The sequence below is a fragment of the Dipodomys merriami genome, unplaced genomic scaffold, assembly GCF_024711535.1.
Source record: "Dipodomys merriami isolate MVZ:Mamm:240054 unplaced genomic scaffold, mDipMer1.0.p SCAF_3, whole genome shotgun sequence".
NCBI classification, from domain to species: domain Eukaryota; kingdom Metazoa; phylum Chordata; class Mammalia; order Rodentia; family Heteromyidae; genus Dipodomys; species Dipodomys merriami.
Genome location: NW_027204492.1, coordinates 1,571,907 through 1,589,699, shown reverse-complemented (window position 1 = coordinate 1,589,699; position 17,793 = coordinate 1,571,907). Strand labels below are relative to the sequence as shown.

Here is a 17,793-nt window from a genome sequence, read left to right as displayed (position 1 = left end):
AGATCTGAGGATCACAGTTTGAAGCTAGCCAGAGCAGGAAAATTGGTGAGACTCATCTCCAATTAACCACTCAAAATTCCAGAAGTGGGGCAAGGACTCAAAGTGGTAGAATGCTAGCCTTAAGCAAAAGAGCTCAGGGACAGCGCCAAGGACCTAAGTTCAAGCCCCATGACTAAAAATAAATCCAAGCAAGAGCACAGGGCCATAAGTTCAAGCCCCAGTCCTGGGACAAAAAAAAAATATTTTCTTCTGATGGCTTCTACCTGCTCAGTTAAAAATGTGACAAAGTCCTCAGCTGAGACATCAGGAGCTAGAGGTTGGAAGAATGATGTGCAATCTTAAAGATCCAGAGAGGAGAGCCCAGCACCAGTGGCTCATACCTGTAATCCTAGCTGCTCAGGTGGCTGAGATCTAGGGATCATAGTTCGAAGCCAGCCTGAGCAGGAAAGTTGGTGAGATGCTTATCTCCAATGAACCACCAGAAAACTGGAAGTGGCACTGTGGCTCAAGTGGTAGAGTGTTAGTCTTGAGCACAAAAGCTCAGAGACAATGTTCAGGTACTGGGTTCAAGCCCCACGACTGATTAATTAAAAAAGAAAAAAGAAAGAGGGCTGGGAAGGTGGCTCAGTGGTAGAATGCTTGCCTTGCATGCATGAGGCTCTGGGTTCGATTCCTCAGCACCACATAAGCAGAAAAAGCTGGAAGTGGTGCTGTGGCTCAAGTGGTAGAGCGCTAACCTTGAGCTAAAGAGCTGAAGGACAGTACCCAGGCCCAGTGTTCAGTCCCCATGACTGACAAGAGAGAGACAGAGACAGAGACAGAAACAAAGACAGAGAGGAATCAGACTCTGTGACTTCCCAGGAAAAACTATGTATGTGTATGCTTTGTATGGTTTAGGGAACTGGGTACCCCAAGGATCAAGATATAGCATACCTGATTCCCAGAACCAGATAGATGCTTGCATGTGGCTTGGGAGACTGTGTCTCACTGGGTAGGGGAAAGGCTCCTGGCATTGGGTAACTGGCCAGGGGCCAAGGGCACCATGATTTCTGGGGTCTTGGCTACACTCAGTTCTTGTGGCAACCCCCTTTGGGAATGGCAAGGCGCAGCCATGATGAAAGCCAAATCTTGGTCTTGAGAGGGTAGTGGGGGGCGGGGGCACACCAGATACCACAGCACAGTGGGATGGCCTGGCCACAATGACAGTCAGGAAAAGTTCAGGGCTGTGGTGCTGTCACACATACCCCTGAGGCTGATTCCTAGAGCATTCCCCAGTGGGGGACCAGGACAGTGCCATACATGCTGAGGAAAATAAGGAAAGGCCTGCTTTGTTTCCAGGTTTTTATTTGCCTGTTATAATTCTGATATTTATGTACATATATATATATATACTTTTGTTTTTTTTGTAGAGGGCTCATCAACAGACCAAGCAAAGGCATACAGGGAGGCCGTGGCTGCTGGGCAGGGGACACAGCAGTGCCGGGAGAACCAATCTTTCCTTTCTTTTTCTTTTTTTTTTTTTTGTCTGTTTTTCTTTTTCCTGGGATGGGATCATCAAAGCTAATTGCTATAAAACCTAGAAAGTACCTAGAGACTCAGACATCGGCCTACACACTAGTGGCGTATGGGGAAGGGGCAAGGATACAAACTTTCAAAGTCACGGTGTATTTACATTACCAAGGTGGGGGACAGGAGGCTGAGGAAGAGAACTGGGGATGGGGAGGCTGCTAAGGGGGCTGGGGTTGCAGTGAGGGCTGGGAGAAGGAGAGGTGCCTTCCCCCAGCAGTGACAGAGGCCTCTTGGATGTTGTGTGGTGGGTACCAAAGGCAGCGTGTGTATGGAGCTCCTGAAAGGTGGAGTGGGTGGCAGGAGGCATGTGGACCTGGTGTGCTCTTGGGGAGCAGAGGTTCCAAGCCCTCCAGATGCCCCCCCCCCATATCTGTGGCCAGCCTGTCCAGTTCCCATCCTAACCGGAACAGAAATAGCAAAGAAAACAAGAACAGATGGCAGAGACACCGAGTTCTGTCCACAGTCAAGCTAGGCCAAGGGAGTGGCTGGGCAAGGGAGAGATGCCAACCCTGGTTCTGAGGAGACCCCCAGAATTCTTCCCCCCCCTCCAGTCAGGGAGCAAGAAGGATGGCATCTTAAAGACACCTCCCACGCCACCCCTTTTGTCTCTCATCCCAAACCATGGCCTTTCTGTCCAAACAGGTTGGCAAAGCAGAACCTGAAGGTCCCTGACATGTAGGTGATCTGCCCTAGACTGAGGCAAAGCAGCTCGTGCCCAGAAGGGGTACAGCTGGGTTTTGGCAATAAAGTGGGGAGTGGGTGGTAAGAAGGGGATGTGAGGCTGCGAGTTCCTCTCTTCGGCCCCAACTCAGCCTCCTGCGGGCCTGGGAGGACACGAGGGAGGGGCCTCCACACAGGCATCGGGCCGGGGTGTCTTGGCCACTGGCCCTCCTGCACTCTGGCCGTGGGCCAAGCACATCCCGCCTCATCTGGCTGGCCCTTACTATTCTAGGGCTGCAGCAGGGTTGATGGGGGAGGTGGCCCCTGAACTGTCATTGCCACCTGCTGCCTCCTTCTCTTTCTTGCCACTGTACTGGCCGATGAAGGAGCCATCCTCATTGAACTGCACATCCACACTGCCCCCATAATCGGCCAGGCTGTCATCACTGCCCAATGGCTTGATGTCTCCGTTGAGAGATGGCTGACTGCTGCCGAAGGCCTTCTCCTCATTGTCACTGTAAGGGTGAGAGGGGAGGGTCGGAGTCCAGCCTCCAGTGGAGGCCCAACTAGGGACATGGTGGGTTCCTATCCATTTCCATTTGCCCTGACCTAGCAAGCAACTCTAATGGCTCATCTTTGACCCCCCCCCCCATTCCCCCTGGGAGGACAGGCTGTACACATCTGTGCATATGCCCACTGCTGGGGCCTCCAGTGGGAGAGGAGCAGCTGGGAAGGCGACCGGCAGCAGGGGGAGGAGCAGCAGAGCATGTAGGGTTTTCTCTACAAGGAGAGCTATTGCCCAGGGGACAGCGCCAGGAGAAGCCTCCAGGGGGGACCCTGGCATTCCCAGGCATGCACTATCCATAGGGAACTCCCTGTCAATGGGTTTTGACAGTCCACTCCTACTGCCCCACCTTACCTCTCCAGGGACCTGGTGTCACCCCGAAGCAAAGAGAAGAGAGAAAGAAAATGTCAGCTATGAACTTTAGCAAAACTGGGGCCAGCACTGGCTCCTGCCCAGGCTCACCTGTATTCGCCAAAGGTTTCATCTTTCATCGGCCGGGCTTCAGAGTCCACCTGGGTGTCCTCCTTGTCCTTCACTGCAGATGCACACAGGATGTCAACTTTCAGTCCTGCCCCGACGCTGACTCAACTCTGTGAATCCCTCCATGCCCTGAGTGCCCCCAGTACTCAGTCTGAGTGGCACTGGGTGCCAGTGGCTCACGCCTATGATCCTACCTACACAGGAAGCTGAGATCTGATGATCACAGTTCAAAGCCACCCCCAGGCAGAAGAATTCCCCAAGATTTTTATCTCCAAATATCCAGCCAAAAGCTGGATGTGGCACTGTGGTAGAGTGCCAGCCTTGAGTGAAAAGTTAAGGGACAGTGCCCCTGAGTTCAAGCCCTGGGACTGGCACACACACACAGTTCAAGCGCACACACAGTTCAAGCACACACACAGTTCAAGCACACACACAGACAAAGGCGAGAAGCCTATGGCGGGTGATCCACTCACCCCACCTAGGCTCAGCTACCATCTTCTTAACCTTAGCCCAGAAGGAAAACAGCCCAGGCCTGTGGCCCGCCCCACTGAACCCACACTTCCTTGCCACAGCTTGGGGACTTGGGGAGGTTTGTGGGAGGGACAACGTGGCAAGGTGGCCTGTGGCTCCTCTCTCCCCTTAGCTGTACCACCTACACGCTGAGCTGGTGAGGGGGCAATCCGCATGTGGCTGGAGGGGTTACCTGAATATTTGCCACCCTTGCTGCGCTTGATAAAGCAGAGGATGAGCAAAATGAGGAGCAAGAGAATGGTGGCACTGACAAAGCCAATGAACCAGCCCTCGGTGGTGAAGCCAAAGCCAGTGGGATGAGTGATTCTCACTCGGCCTAAAGAGGGAGAGCAGGAAGAAGACAGAGCCCAGCCCCTGTGGTGAACAGTGACAGCAAGGCAGGTGCCACCACCCCACCCTGAGCCCTAGGCCTCCCAGTCAGGGCTTTGTGCCCAGGCCTCACTTGGAGCCGCAAAGGCCTCTGGGACACAAGAAGGGAGGAGGGCCCTCTGGCAAAAGTATGAAAAGGTGCAGGAGTTCAAAGAGCAACCAGAATCTAGGAGGAGAGAGAAGCAAGGGGTAGGGCCTGGTGGGTGGGGCCTACGGAAGCAAACTGGATAGGAACAAGCACAACCCTCTGGCAATGGCAGGCAAAAGTGGCCCCTGAGCCTCACCAGTGCCATTGGTCTTCACAGCCATCTGGTGCAGGATCTTGCTCTCCTTAATCAGATGGATCTGATACTCGGTGTCGGGCTGCAGGTCCTTCTGTGTGTAGGAGCTCTGGTTGTAGCTGACTGACTGTGACTGGAGATAAGCACTCCCCTTCGCCTCTGAACCAATGAGAGAGGGCGGCAGGCAAGGGTGACCAAGGGCGTCAGATGGCCCCTCTGGACCCAGAGCCCCAGATTTCTGCCCCAGGAACCAATCTACACTCACCTGCTGGAGGTTTGAACCGGATGTGGAATTGGAAATTGCACTGGCCCTCCCTAGGAACCCAGGAGATGATGCTGTAGTTCTCACCTGCCATAGCTGAGATGTTGCCAAAATCTGGACTCCCTGGGGGAGGCACAAGTGGGGGGGGGGAGCAGCTGGTGGGACCCACTGGATAGTGTAAAGCCTGCTGTTCTGAGCTCAGCTGCTAGCCCAGGCCCCAGAGCCCCTACAGCCATGGGCAGCCACCAGCAGGCCCTCCCACTAGCTCACCAGACAAGGCCATGGTGCCTCCTTCTCGAACAATGGCCTCGCCAGGGCCCTGGCTTGTGGTGGCCTGAAGCTGGAAGCGGTAGCGCAGCGAGGGGCTGAGGTTGGTCAGGTTGTGTGTCCGAAGCTCTGGGTCCGGGAGATCGAAGGACAATTGCTCCTTGCCTCCCACATCCACTGTGGAAACAAGCGAGGGCTGGCTTTGGCTGCCAGCTCTGGCTCTCCCTCATGCTGGAGGGCCACCTCCCCCTCCCCCCACCAGGCACGCTCCACGCACAGGGGTGGTAGGACAGCACGTAGCCGGTGAGAACACCATTGTGGCTGAGTGGGGGCTGCCAGTGTAGCAGCAGGCTGGTGTCTGACTGGCACTCCAGGTGCAGTGACTCGGGGTGGCCAGGCACTGCAGGGAAGAGAAGGGCAGCAGGTCAGCACGCAGGCCGGAAGGGGAGCAGCAGGGGATGGCCGTATGGATGGCACACTCACCTCCCTCTGGGGTGATGAAGGTCAACTCCTTGGCAGGCCCCAGCCCCCGCCCATTAAAGGCTTGCACCTCCAGGTGGTAGGAGCTGTAGGGCCGCAGGCCACTGAGGATAGCCCTAGTGGTGTTGGCGGGTACCACCACGTGGCCTTTGTGGACATGCCGCTTGCTATGCTTCCTCTGACTGCCTGTCCACCAGTATGTCACCTATACGGGTGGACGGAGCATGTCAACAGGGTAGGTGTGCAGGGGAGACCCCAGGGTGTGTTCCCCACCACCCTAATTGATCAGGGACCGGGACCCTTTCCTCCCAACCCAAGGACTTCCAGGAAGAGTCCCCACCCTCAATCCCATTCCTTTCCCTAGGGGCTTCCCTGTTCCCGCCACCTGAACTCTTACATTGTATCCACGGAGGTGACCCTTGACCTGTGCCAAGTCCACAGGCCACCACTTGACCAGCACAGTGCTTGAGTTGAGGGCCTCGATGACTTCTATCTCAGGGCTCACCTGGGGGTCTAGAAATAGCCAGAGACTTGGAGAGGGCCACAGGTCCTTGGCTGGGCCCTAAGGTCAGCCCCAGAGCCCTTCTCCATGGGACAGATGGGTCTAGATGCTATGAGGGGTACATGTTGTCAAGGTTTCCCCAGGGAGAAATAATAGAGAAACTAACCAGGTAATCAAAGTTAACATCTGGCACCATTCCAGATTCAGGAAGCTATCCCAAGAAGGGCAGCTTGTACAGCTTTAATGTCCAATACCTGAGCTGCTGGCACTGGAAGTGTTTGAGGTTTATTTTGGATTCTTTTAGATTTTGGAATATTTGTATATAGAAGAGGTACCTTGGGGATAGGCTTCAAATCGAAACAAAAAGCTGGGGACCAGTGGCTCACACCTGTAATCCTAGCTATTCAGAAGGCTGAGATTTGAGGATCGTGGTTCAAAGTCAACCCAGGCAGGAAAGTCCATGAGACTCTTTTCTCCAATAAACTACTCAGAAAAAGCAGAAAGTGGTACTGTGGCTCAAGTTGCAGAGTGCTAGCTTTGAATACAAAGAGGCTCAGGGACAGCACCCAGGCCTTGAGTTCAAGCCCTAGAACTGGCAATAAATAAAATAAATCTAGACAAAAATACTCTGTGTGTGTGTGTGTATGACCTAGGGCCTTATGCTTGCTAAGTGAGCAATTAACTACTGAGCCACATCCTTGGTACCTATATATGTATTTCATATAAGCCAGGCAGAGCCTGAAAGGAATTTTTTACTACAATATTTTTAGTGAGCCTTGTTGTATCTATTACATGAGGCCAGGTATGGAATTTTCCACTTAGGATGTCACAGTGACACAAAGTTTCCAATTTTGGAGCATTTCTGAGTCAGATTTTCAGATGTGAGATGATCAGCCTGCACTAGATCCCTGTATGGGAGGAGGGAAGAGAGCGTTGCTTGATACAATAGCAGTACTGGCTGTCAGTTGCAGAAATATATTGTATCCAGGTGCAGAATTTCATAATGTCACTCATCATGTAGAACAATGTTCTTATTTGTAGGAATGGCGCCCTAAGACTGGCAACGGCAGATGGGAAGCTGCTGTGCATGCATACACACTGACCCAAAATAGGGTCCACTCTGGACGTGGGCCCTTTCTGATACTTACAGTCCTCTCCGGAGTAGCCAATGATGACCTGAGGCTCAGGGCCCTTGCCCTGGCTATTGACCGCCTGGACTTTGATCTCATAAGGCACGAAGGTGGATGTGTTAGAAACCACTAGCAGAGGGTCGTTCACGGTCCGTTCCTGCCAGGTCCCCCGAGTGCCCTGCGGACGCCACTGTACACGATACTGAACCTGGGGGGCGTTCCAGTCCATCCACCGGAGGGGCTGGAGGGGACCAGCACAAAAGGAAAGGTTGGCCAAGAGTTACGGCCTTCTATGCCTTGCCCCCAATGCAAATATTCCCAGGCAGTGGCCTCCTCCTAAGCACAGCCAAGGGACAGCAAATGCCTGGGTCCTGGCCACACATCCCGAGGACGTCAGCCCAGGGCCCCTTACCTTCCAAGTGATGACCATATTGTTGGTCTCATTCCCCTCCCCTTTCACATCCACTGGGTTCTTCTCGGGGGCTGGAAAGTAACACATTATGAGAACAATGGGGTTGGGGGCGGGCAGCGGCTCACACTTGTATTTCTAGTTCCTCAGAAGGCTGAGATCTGAGGCTCTCAGTTCAAAGCCACACTGGGGAAGAAAGTCCATGAGACTCTTTTTATTTTTTTTGGGGGGGGGGTGGGGGTCCGGTCGTAGGGCCTGAACTCTGGGCCTGGGTGCTGTCCCTCAGCTCTTCAGCTCAAGGCTAGCGCTCTACCACTTGAGCCACAGTGCCACTTCCGGCTTTTTTCTTTTTGCTTATGTGGTGCTGAGGAATGGAACCCAGGGCCTCATGCATGCAAGGCAAGCACTCTACCACTGAGCCACCTTCCCAGCCCAAGTCCATGAGACTCCTATTTTCCATTAACCAGAAAAAAAAAAGAAGCCAGAAGTGGAGCTGTGGCTCAACTGATAGAACACTTGCCTTGAGCAGAAAGGCTCTGGGACAGAGTCCAGGCTCTGAATTCCAGCTCTTAGACTGGTGCGTGTGCACACATGTACGCACACACGTGCACATGCGCGTGCACACACACACTTACCAAACAATGGAAGGAAAGGCCTTCTGGCTCCTAAGGCCAGAAGCCCCAAGGGTCCAGCACAGCACTTCCCCTCGACACTGAAAGCATAGGAGCAGCACCTCTCCCTACATTCCCTCTTAGCCCCAAGAACGGGGTGACCTGGGAGAGGGTGCTTCCCTCACTCACCTGCCTCAGGTGTAACCACAGTCTCAGAGGCTGGGCTAGGTTCCCCAGGGCCGTATTTGTTGATGGCAGTGACCCTAAAGGTGTAGTGGACATATGGCGACAGCTTGAGGGTGGCAGAGGTCTGGTTCCCTGGCACTTTGCCCAGACTGTACCATTTCTCAGGCGCCCTTTCCTTGTCCTCAAATTCAATGTCATACTCTGCCAAGAAGTGAACAGTAATGGAGTAATCGGCCTGTGGCTTAGCACTCAGGGCAGCGGGGGATGGGGACAAGTTTGGCTCTTCCTAAGCCCCAAGCCACTTGGGAATCCCATAAGAAACCATGAGTGCCCAGAACATAAGTGCATGCCCCAGTAAGGTGGGTAGTTCTGCCACCACGGCCCTCGGAGGAAGGTGGGCCCCAGGAAGAGTTAGGGCCAGCGGGGGTCATGGCGGGCAGGGGATAGCACAGATGTCTTACTCTCAATGGGGGCGTTATGGTCTTCAGCAGGGCTCCATGACAGGTGCACCTGGCTCTGTTTTAGCAGGTGATGATCGGACAGCTCCAGCAGAGGCACCGGCCCAGGACTCCCTGAGGGGAGTGGAGGGGGGACTCTTTGGCCCTCCACTTCAAGAGCTGCATACCACCCCCCTCTGCCAGCTTAAAAGGGATTGGCAATATGAGCCTGATCTTCCTGGGGCCACATGCCCATTTCATCTCGGCACTTACCCACCACCAAGAGCTGAGCCCTGCTCTCCACCTCGTCCAACTCAGTGCTGGCGACGCAGCTGTAGTTGCCCTGGTCTTTGTATTCTAGGTTGTGGATGACTAGGCGCCCATCGTCTATGAAGTACCTGGGGAAGGGGCTGTGTTTATCCTTTACCTCTCAGGAACCACGCCCCTTCCCCACCATCTGGTCTCCTCTCCTCCCCCAGATTGCATTCCCCCTTCAGCCAAGGACCTCCCTGTGAAGCAGCACGGCTTCCCGCATGGCCAAGGCATGTGTGTGCCTTGAGCTCTTCCCCATCTATGCCCCGCCCCCCCTGCTCCAAGTTTGGGGCTGAGCCCTCACTTGTCACTGTCCCCAAGTTCCTGGAGGTCTCGTCCATCCCTACGCCAGGCGAGGCGGGGCTGCAAGGAGGGATCAAAGGAGGCCTGACACGTAAATGTCACCCTTGAGCCTTTCTTCTCAGTTGCGTTCCGGGGCCCCTGTGTGATGTGGGTTGCTTCTGGAGGGTGATGAAGAGGAGGGGGAGGGAGAGTCACTGTGAGGTACTCCAGACACCCTGGCCCTCCCTCGCAGGGACGCCGCATCCACTGACCTTTAACCTGCAGGTTAGCCACAATAGTCACATTGTTCTGGTCATTGGCCGCCTGGCAGAAATAGCGTCCAGTGTCATTGGCCTGGAGGTCTCGGATGCCCAGGGTCCCATTGGCATAGGGGAAGAACCGTTCGTCCTGAAGTACTGTGGTCCCTCCCTCGTCCAGCCTAGAAGGAGCAGTTGGGCCTGGCTCAGACTAACTGGCCTGGGCTCCCTGAACCAGACCATAGCTTACTGGTCCCCACCGGAATGAGGCACTCACCACTGGACACTGGGCACAGGGGCCCCGAAGGCCTTACACAGCAGGTAGGCAATGCTGCCCTCAACTGCCATGTATGTCTGGTTGTCTCCTGTGAGGATTCTGGCTGGCAACTCTGAGGGAAGAATAATCCAGAAGACGGGGCAGGAATAGGGACCACAAGTTGGAGAGGAGCCAAGGACTCTCTACCCAGCATCCCCAGGCCGCATGGCTGGCTTCCTGTATCTCTGCCTTAAGTGTACCGTGGATGTATTCCAGTCATGTAAATGTCACCAATGACTCAAGGCCCCACTAGCAGTCTGCCTCTTCCCAGCTCAGCCCTGTCTTCCCTGAGACTGCAGAAGCCAGCCACCAGGCTGGCGTGGGGTCCCATCTTCCCCAGGGTGCACCTCTGCTCAATCATGATGGTAAGACCCTGCCCTTCCTACATGTGCCCCCTCCTGCTGTGTTGGGCAAGGGGGATACACGGGTGAAGGGTCTCATCAAGGAGCATGGCAGCCTGGTACACTGGGGACATACCAGATGCTAACTGAATCATTTGGGGGGAGTTGCAGGAGATAGAGTGGGGATTATAAGCAATGAAGGGAGGGCGGGCAGGTGGGTAGGCATGACATGCTGGCACTCACGGACAACATGGATGTAGGCATTGGCCAGCAGGAGCCCATGCTGGTTACGGGCCTCACACTGGGTCACCATTGTGTCGCTGGGTTGCAGGTTGCTGATGGTCAGAGTGCCCTGATGGATCCGGTACTTCTGGTCCTTGGGCAGCTCTGCGTGCGCAACAGGCCAGAGCACTGAGCCATGCTGAGGCGGCTCCTCATTCCCCTCCACATTCCTGGGGTTCACAATACTCACTGCCCCTCCCAAGGCCCTGCTCACCCTCCACAGGGATCCCGTTGATTTTCCAGGTGACCTCAGGTTGGGGCCTGCCCTGGACCTGGCAGTCCAAGCGGGCAGTCTCTCCTGGCCCATACAAATGGTTCTGAGGCATATGGAGCCAGTATGGGGAGGCTGAGAAGAAAAAGGAAGCACCCTTTGCGGGCAGCCTGAGGCTGCCCCACGTGTAGACCCTGCCCTCCCCTGTGACCGTGGCCAAGCAATCGAGGGAGGCTGTACCAGGCTGAAGCCCATACCCTCCACGTTGATATGGTAGACATGCTGGGCAGTGCCCAGCGAGTTCTCAGCCAGGCACTGATACTCGCTGCTGTCATCCTCCTCGCCCACATTCAGCAAGTGCAGAGTCTTATTGTGGTTCTGGTAGATGGCACGGTCTGCTGGCATGGGGCCACCAGGACGTAGCCACTTGATGGTGGGTGTGGGGCTGCCCGAAACCATGGTTCAAGGAGGAGAAAAGACAAGAGAAGGGACAAGGCCATTGAGCCCACAGGCCTAAGCATCTGCTGGGGTCACCCAGCCCTAGGCCTCCCCCGCACCAAACACCCAGACTCACAAGCCCTCAGCGATGCACTCCAGGACCAATGATTGCCCCTGCAAGGCCACTGGGTTGCTGCTGGAGTTGGTGGGGAAGAGCAGGCGTGGCTTCCTGTCAATCATGCTGTTGGCTGCCAGGCAAAGGGGGAGGTGAGTCACAAAGCTGGGTGCCCTAGTGAGGCCCTCAGTCTGTTTGCTACTCCGCTTTAAAAAATGGCTGGGGGGGGGGGGCTGGGAAGGTAGCTCAGTGGTAGAGCGCTTGCCTTGCATGCCTGAGGCCCTGGGTTCGATTCCTTAGCACCACATAAGCAAAAAGAAAAAAACCAGAAGTGGTGCTGTGGCTCAAGTGGTAGAGCGCTAGCCTTGAGCTGAAGAGCTGAGGGACAGCGCCCAGGCCCAGAGTTCAGGCCCCATGACCGGACCCCCCCCCCCCAAAATAATAATAAATGGCTGGGGAGTTGGAGAGTGGTGTCTCACACCTATAGTCCTAGCTACTCAGTGGTAGAGTGGTAGAATTCTAGCCCAAAATGTGTGAGGCCTTTGATTCCACCCCTAGCACTGAAAAAAAGAATGCCTACTGGGTATAGTGGTGCACTCTGGTAATCCCAGCATTCATTTGGGAAGCTGAGGCAAGAAGACCACAAACTCAAGGCCAGCCTGGGTTACATAATGACACCCTGTCTCAAAATAAGAAGTGTGCCTGCCTGGGTGCCAGTGGCTCACAACTGTAATCCTAGTTATTCCAGAGGCTGAGATCTGAGGACCATGGTTCAAAGCCAACCTGGGCAGGAAATCGCCAATAAACTACCGAAAGGCCAGTAGTGGAGCTATGGTTCAAGTGGCAGAGTGCTAGCTTTCAGCAAAAGAAGCTCAAGTTCAGAGCCCAGACCCTGACTTCAAACCCCAGGACAGGCAGGCGTGTGCGTGCGTGCGCGCGCGCACACACACACACACACACACACACACACACACACACACACACACACGAAAGTGTGCCTGATCTCTTTTTTTGCCACCTGACTCAGAGTGGGGTGGAGACAAGCGCTAAATTGTCTCTGAGGAAGCTTGGGGTTATCCGCTCTCTCTGCGGGGATGGGCAAGGCCTGACAGTGAGAAGGAACGGAGGGATGGAGGACTGGCAGAGCTTGTGGCACTCACTGGCCTTCACCCGGAGGTCAATGGGCTCCTTCTGAATGATGGTCCGGGTGCCCAGGAAGTGGGCATTGCAGATGTAGTCTGAGTGGTTGTCTGAGGTGAGTACATTGGCAAAGTAGAGGTTGCCATTCTGGCCCATTGTCACCCGTTCATCCTGCTTGATGTGCAAAATCTCTGCAAAGGGGGCAAGGAGGTAAAGTCAGGAATTGTTCTAGAAAGATCTTCCCCCCAATGACACTGCAGCCCCCAGCAGCAGCTCCTCCCACACGCACTGCTGTTCATCCAGTAGATCCGGAGCGGCTCCGCACTGGGTGGAGGGTTGCAAGGCAGAACCACCGACTCCCCTTCCTCCACCTCCACAGGCTTCACTGTCTCCTTTGGCCACTTGGGGGCACCTAGAAGGGATGGAGAGGCTGGTACTCTCTTCCCCGTCAAGGCAGTCCAAGACAGGGGACAAGAGGAGGGAGGGCTATCCTGGAGATGGACAAGGCTGTGAGAGGCCCAGGTGGGGAGGTGGAATCTGCATCTTTCTTGGCTCACAGTGAACACTGGTACCTCACAGGGATGAAAGGGTGAAGCAGGACTAGGAGACCATGAAGGGTTAACCTTCCACCATTCCCAGCTCTCCTGTCCACCCTGAGGAAAGGACAAGGATGAGTGGGGGGAGGCTGAGGTACAGTCGTGGGGGAGGGGAGCTGTGGACGGATGAGGGAGTCACAGACCCTTCCATCATCTTGACACAGAAACCATGGCAACGGTTCCCAAGGTAACTGGCGGGCTGAGGGAGGGGAGAGAAGTGAAAGCTCAGGGAGGATGGAATGCAGAGGAAAAGCCCCAGGGAAAGGGCGACACAGATAAAGACAGAGCCCCAGAGCAGGAAGGAGTGAAGGGCAGAGTGGGAGCAGTAGAAAGAGAGATGAGGATGGCAGCAGAGCTTGAAGGGGGAAAACTGAGGGGTGGTGCCAGATAAATAGCTGAGATGGACAGAGAGGACCGGAAAACAGTGGAGAAGGAAACAAGGCAGAAACAGAGGCCCCTACACTCCAGCCAGAGAGTGACTCAGATAGGGACATGGCTAGCCAGAGGCAAGGGCACACCAGGCACTAGGGCAACCATCACTGTCTTTAGCTCTACTAGACAGGAAGTGAGAAAGACTGAGAGAAGGAAGGGGGAAATGAGGTGAGAAGTTCAGTGGAGAAAGAGATGTGGCAAAGACCGAGCAGACTTCAGGGTGCAAGAGGAAGAGGTACTGGGGTGGGCCACATGCTGGCAGAACACACAAACCCTTCAAATGCTGCTCATCAGCTCAGTAGCTGCCAGCCCAGACCCCCATACCAGCAGCCAAGACCTGTGTGACAATGTCATTCAAATATCCCAGCTCCTCCCTCCCTCCCTCCCTAGTCCCCATAATGCCTCGCACCCTCTGCCATGAGCTGGATCTCATGAGAAATCGCAGTGCCCAGCTTGTTGCTGGCAAAGCAGCGATAGATGCCCTGGAACCTCTGGGCAAAGCTGTTGTTGCCTGTGATGGTGAAGGAGCCAGAGTGGGGTGATTCGTGCACGGTCACCCCCACTTCTTCCTTGGGCTTGAAGTGGATGCCATCCTTTGTCCAACGAAACCTGTGGGCAGAAGAGAATTCAGAGGCTGGAGATGCTGGCACCTAGGACAGGGACTGAAATGGGCTGGAGGCAAGGGTTCGCACGGCCTGGAGCCCATGCGAGAACTCAAGACCACAAGCGAGTTTCTAGACTAAGGAGTTAATTGGCTCAGAGAGGCCTAGCAACTGGAAGCTGAGGTCAGCAGTGAACAGCAGAGACTCAGAGTATGGGGGTAACTCACTGCACTTCCGGTTTGCCTCTGGCTTCACACTTGAGGCTGATGTCATCTGTTGGGAAGACAACCACACGTCGTGGAGACTGTTCGGTGATGACGGGGGGCTCCATCACTGGGGACAGGATGAGAAGATTGGTGGTAAAAATTATGTCTGCCTGCCATCAGGCCTTTGACCTTGTCCCACTGAGAGGGAAACAGTGTGTGTGGCCTTGTGGCCATGGAAAAGAGACGGGGGGGGGGGGGGGGGAGAAAATACCCAGCTGGGCTGGGAATGTGGCTTAGTGGCAGAATGCTTGCCTTGCATGCATGAAGCCCTGGGTTCCATTCCTGAGTACCACATACATAGCAAAAGCTGGAAGTGGTGCTGAGGCTCAAGTGGTAGAGCACTAGCCTTGAGCACAGAGAGCCTCAGGAATAGCACCCAGTCCCTGAGTTGAAGCCCAAGGACTGGCAAAAAAAAAAAAAAAGAAAAAGAAAAAGAAAAGAAATTACGCAGTTGCGGGACATTAAGAGTGAAGCTGAGAGTTACACAGAAATAAACGTGTGGAGAGGAATCAAGAGAAGAAACAACAAAAGCCAAAGCTGCAGAAACTCCCCTAGCAGGAAGAGGGCACATTGGAAGGACAGCAGTAGATGGAAACCATGAGTAGCAGAAATCTCAGCATGGGCACAGAGCAAGGCCCCAAACTGGTAAGAGAGGAGAAGCTTCCAGGACCCTCTATATTGTGACAATGGGGACAGGGACCCAAGACCCAGGAAACACTTCCGCCAGACCTGCATAGTGCATACCAGGAGGGGTGCTACCTATAGGGGATACGTGTGTGCTGGCTCAGCCAAAGGCCCCTCTTCCTTCTGGGCTTGACCTTCTGAGCCACACTCCCACCCTTCCTCCCACTTACCATGGTGTCCTTCATCTGAGCAGTCCGGATAGCAAGGGAAAAAAGGGAGAGAAATGTTGAGAGGCAGCCCCGGCCGGCACAGCCTTTGGAACAGGAGCAGCAGGCTCAAGCAGACACTCATGGGGACGGGATGGGAAGGGGGACAATGAGACATGCCAGGCGGCAGCAGTGGCAGCTCAAGCCCAGGGAGGCAGGACAGAGTCCAGATAATTCCTCCCTAGGTGGGGGACTGCCCAAGGAGAGGAGCTTCTCCAGACTGAGATGGGGAGTGTAGGAGGGTGGCGGGGGGATCTTGCCTTTAACCAGGAGTGACGTTGCAGCCCCCAGACAAGGCCTGGGATAACCATGTGCTGAACCGGCCTGGCCCCACCCAGGATGTAATGGACGATTGAGAGCAGACAGCCAACAACCAGCACACCCTCCCCTGCTCCAGCCACTTCCCTCCTAATCCAATTAGCACAGCTCAGTGTTTTCAATTACCCAAGCCCAGCCTTCAGAGCCCAGCGGCCCCTCCCCTTCCAAAGCCTCCCAAAGGCCCTGCTGCATCTGAGTCTCCACAGCCTGCAGAGCAGGAATGGCGCCAGCCCTCCTTCGGTCCCCTTCCTTCCTCTCGGGTGGCCACCAAGCGCCCTGGGGCAGAGGTCAGAGCAACTGCCCCAACCCTAGGACTCCAGGGAGCAGAAGCAGGGAGGGGACTGAGGGAGAGGAGAGGAGGCAGAGGAACAGAGGGTTGGCTCTGAAAGCTTTGTCTCTGAGAAAGACCTCAGTGTAAAGTGTAAAGCCCCCCCCCCAAAGGAAAAGGCTCCCTAGGGACAGCTCAGGGGGCTCTGAGCTGGAGAGGGGCCTGCGCAGACAGCCCAAGAGCAAGACAGTGACAAGGATGACAGGACAGGGAAAACTCCATAGTGGAGGAAGCAGGTAAAGAGACAAAAGGGCCTGGTTGGGCTGGAAAAGAAAAGGTAGAGGGGAGGTTTCAATAGGGAAGCCTTGGGGCTGCTACATTCTCTAGAATAATTCTCTCTCCTACTCTTTGCCATTAAAAAATGTATCTCTAAGCTGGGCGCTGGTGGCTCACATCTATAATCCTAGCTACTCAGGAGGCTGAGATCTGAGGATCGAGGTTCAAAGCCAGCTCAGGCTGGAACATCTGGGAGACTCATCTCCAATTAACCACCAGAAAACCTAAAGTAGCCCTGTGGTTCAAGTGGTAGAGCACTCACCTTGAGGTGAATTGCTCAGAGACAGTGCCCAGGCCCAGAGTTCAAGTCCCATGAAGGACAAAAATAAAGTCTCTGTCCTCATCACATGCAGACACACCCAAGTAAGATGGTCCAGCCTTTTTGCTAGTAGGGTGGGCTGATAGCCTGAATAAGGCCCTGGCATTCATACCAGGCAGTGCTTGAAAAGCAAAGGAGAGAAGGCAGAGGACAGGAGGACCAGTACATAGCTATGAATATACAAACATGGGGGTCTGGGCACATAGGAGGATGTGCATATTGCCATAGATTTTCCAGTATCTGTAGTGTATCTGTTCATTTGTGGCTTTCCCAAGTACACCTGTAGATCTGTTTGTGTGTGCTCAGGTTTCAGTGTACAGTGTTGTAGGTCACCCCAGGGTATACCCAACCCTGTGTCAGTATGGAAGACTATGCCTTTGTGTGTATCTGGTGGCGAAGCCTCTAGTTGGAACAGGTTTCTGACTCATCTGAGTCAGTCCCATTCCCATGTCCCTGTGGATCTATGGGATTCTGCGTGGGGTGACTGCACAGATGTCCATGTGCTGTGTTTCTAAGGGGGAATCCCAACATCTATCCTACCAGCTTATCATCTCCAAACTCTTGCTGCTCCCTTATGCCAGTTGTCTCCCACGCCTATCTCTCTTGCCTCCTATCCCATCCCTACTTTTCTCCACCCCTGCTGCCTAAATGGTCTCACTACGTCTGGGCTCAGAGAAAAAGGTGGCAAAATGAGGCACAGAGGGGATTAGACCTTGTAGCTGAAGATACACAGATCTCTTATACATGGTAATCTATATAATACTCTATTTTTTCTTTTTGTCAGCCATAGGGCTTGAACTCAGGGGCTGGGCACAGTCCCTGAGCTTTCTTGCTCCTGTCTTGGCTTCCTTTGAGCCACAATCCTCAGATCTCAGCCTGTGAAAAGCTAGGATTATAGATGTGAGTCACCAGTGTCCCATGAAAATGCTCCTCTGTAAGGGACACTTGCCACTCAGGCAAGTGTGTTTATAAGTCTTGCCATACTAAAGAAAAACTCTTACCCCAGTAAAAATAACCCCACATGCAAACATGTGCTCATCCACATGTACACACAGCTCTCTATGATCAAATATTAAAGTCAAATAACTCCAGAGCTTTACAGATCTGATCAATAAATAACTGTTACAATGATTCACAGACTTACCTATGCAGGAAATCAAAATTATACTCACAAATATCCACACTTAGTCAAGACACACACAACACACATACAAATATGCAATCTGCCTAGCTCACAAAGCACACACAAATACTCATGTTTGAGTCACAACCTTATTAGTCATACTCATGAGCATACTCTGCATGTACCTGTGACTCCCCTCCCCCTCAAGAA

General features: G+C 54.1%; 1 protein-coding gene across 7 annotated transcripts in view; it reads right to left on the bottom strand.

Annotated features, from left to right (window-relative positions):
* Positions 1–1,327: 1,327 nt before the first annotated feature.
* Positions 1,328–17,793, bottom strand: part of L1cam (L1 cell adhesion molecule) — a 30,190-nt gene continuing 13,724 nt past the window's right edge. For 2 of the 7 annotated variants that reach the window (XM_070039492.1, XM_070039491.1), the window contains exons 3-29: positions 15,184–15,198; positions 14,291–14,396; positions 13,871–14,070; positions 12,723–12,845; positions 12,454–12,624; positions 11,315–11,426; positions 10,998–11,185; positions 10,744–10,875; positions 10,491–10,634; positions 9,868–9,979; positions 9,606–9,772; positions 9,356–9,512; positions 9,013–9,137; positions 8,764–8,874; positions 8,306–8,503; positions 7,509–7,579; positions 7,115–7,337; positions 5,862–5,977; positions 5,468–5,669; positions 5,262–5,384; positions 4,988–5,161; positions 4,721–4,840; positions 4,459–4,614; positions 3,978–4,121; positions 3,257–3,329; positions 3,149–3,160; positions 1,328–2,744 (exon numbers count right to left, since the gene is read on the bottom strand). In XM_070039492.1, the coding sequence (XP_069895593.1) occupies positions 2,513–2,744; positions 3,149–3,160; positions 3,257–3,329; positions 3,978–4,121; positions 4,459–4,614; positions 4,721–4,840; positions 4,988–5,161; positions 5,262–5,384; positions 5,468–5,669; positions 5,862–5,977; positions 7,115–7,337; positions 7,509–7,579; positions 8,306–8,503; positions 8,764–8,874; positions 9,013–9,137; positions 9,356–9,512; positions 9,606–9,772; positions 9,868–9,979; positions 10,491–10,634; positions 10,744–10,875; positions 10,998–11,185; positions 11,315–11,426; positions 12,454–12,624; positions 12,723–12,845; positions 13,871–14,070; positions 14,291–14,396; positions 15,184–15,198 (3,707 nt within the window). In that variant the 3' untranslated portion in view covers positions 1,328–2,512. The remainder of the gene's footprint in view (positions 2,745–3,148; positions 3,161–3,256; positions 3,330–3,977; positions 4,122–4,458; positions 4,615–4,720; positions 4,841–4,987; positions 5,162–5,261; positions 5,385–5,467; positions 5,670–5,861; positions 5,978–7,114; positions 7,338–7,508; positions 7,580–8,305; positions 8,504–8,763; positions 8,875–9,012; positions 9,138–9,355; positions 9,513–9,605; positions 9,773–9,867; positions 9,980–10,490; positions 10,635–10,743; positions 10,876–10,997; positions 11,186–11,314; positions 11,427–12,453; positions 12,625–12,722; positions 12,846–13,870; positions 14,071–14,290; positions 14,397–15,183; positions 15,199–17,793) is intronic. The other 5 variants (XM_070039493.1, XM_070039496.1, XM_070039494.1 and 2 more) reach the window with 5 other exon arrangements.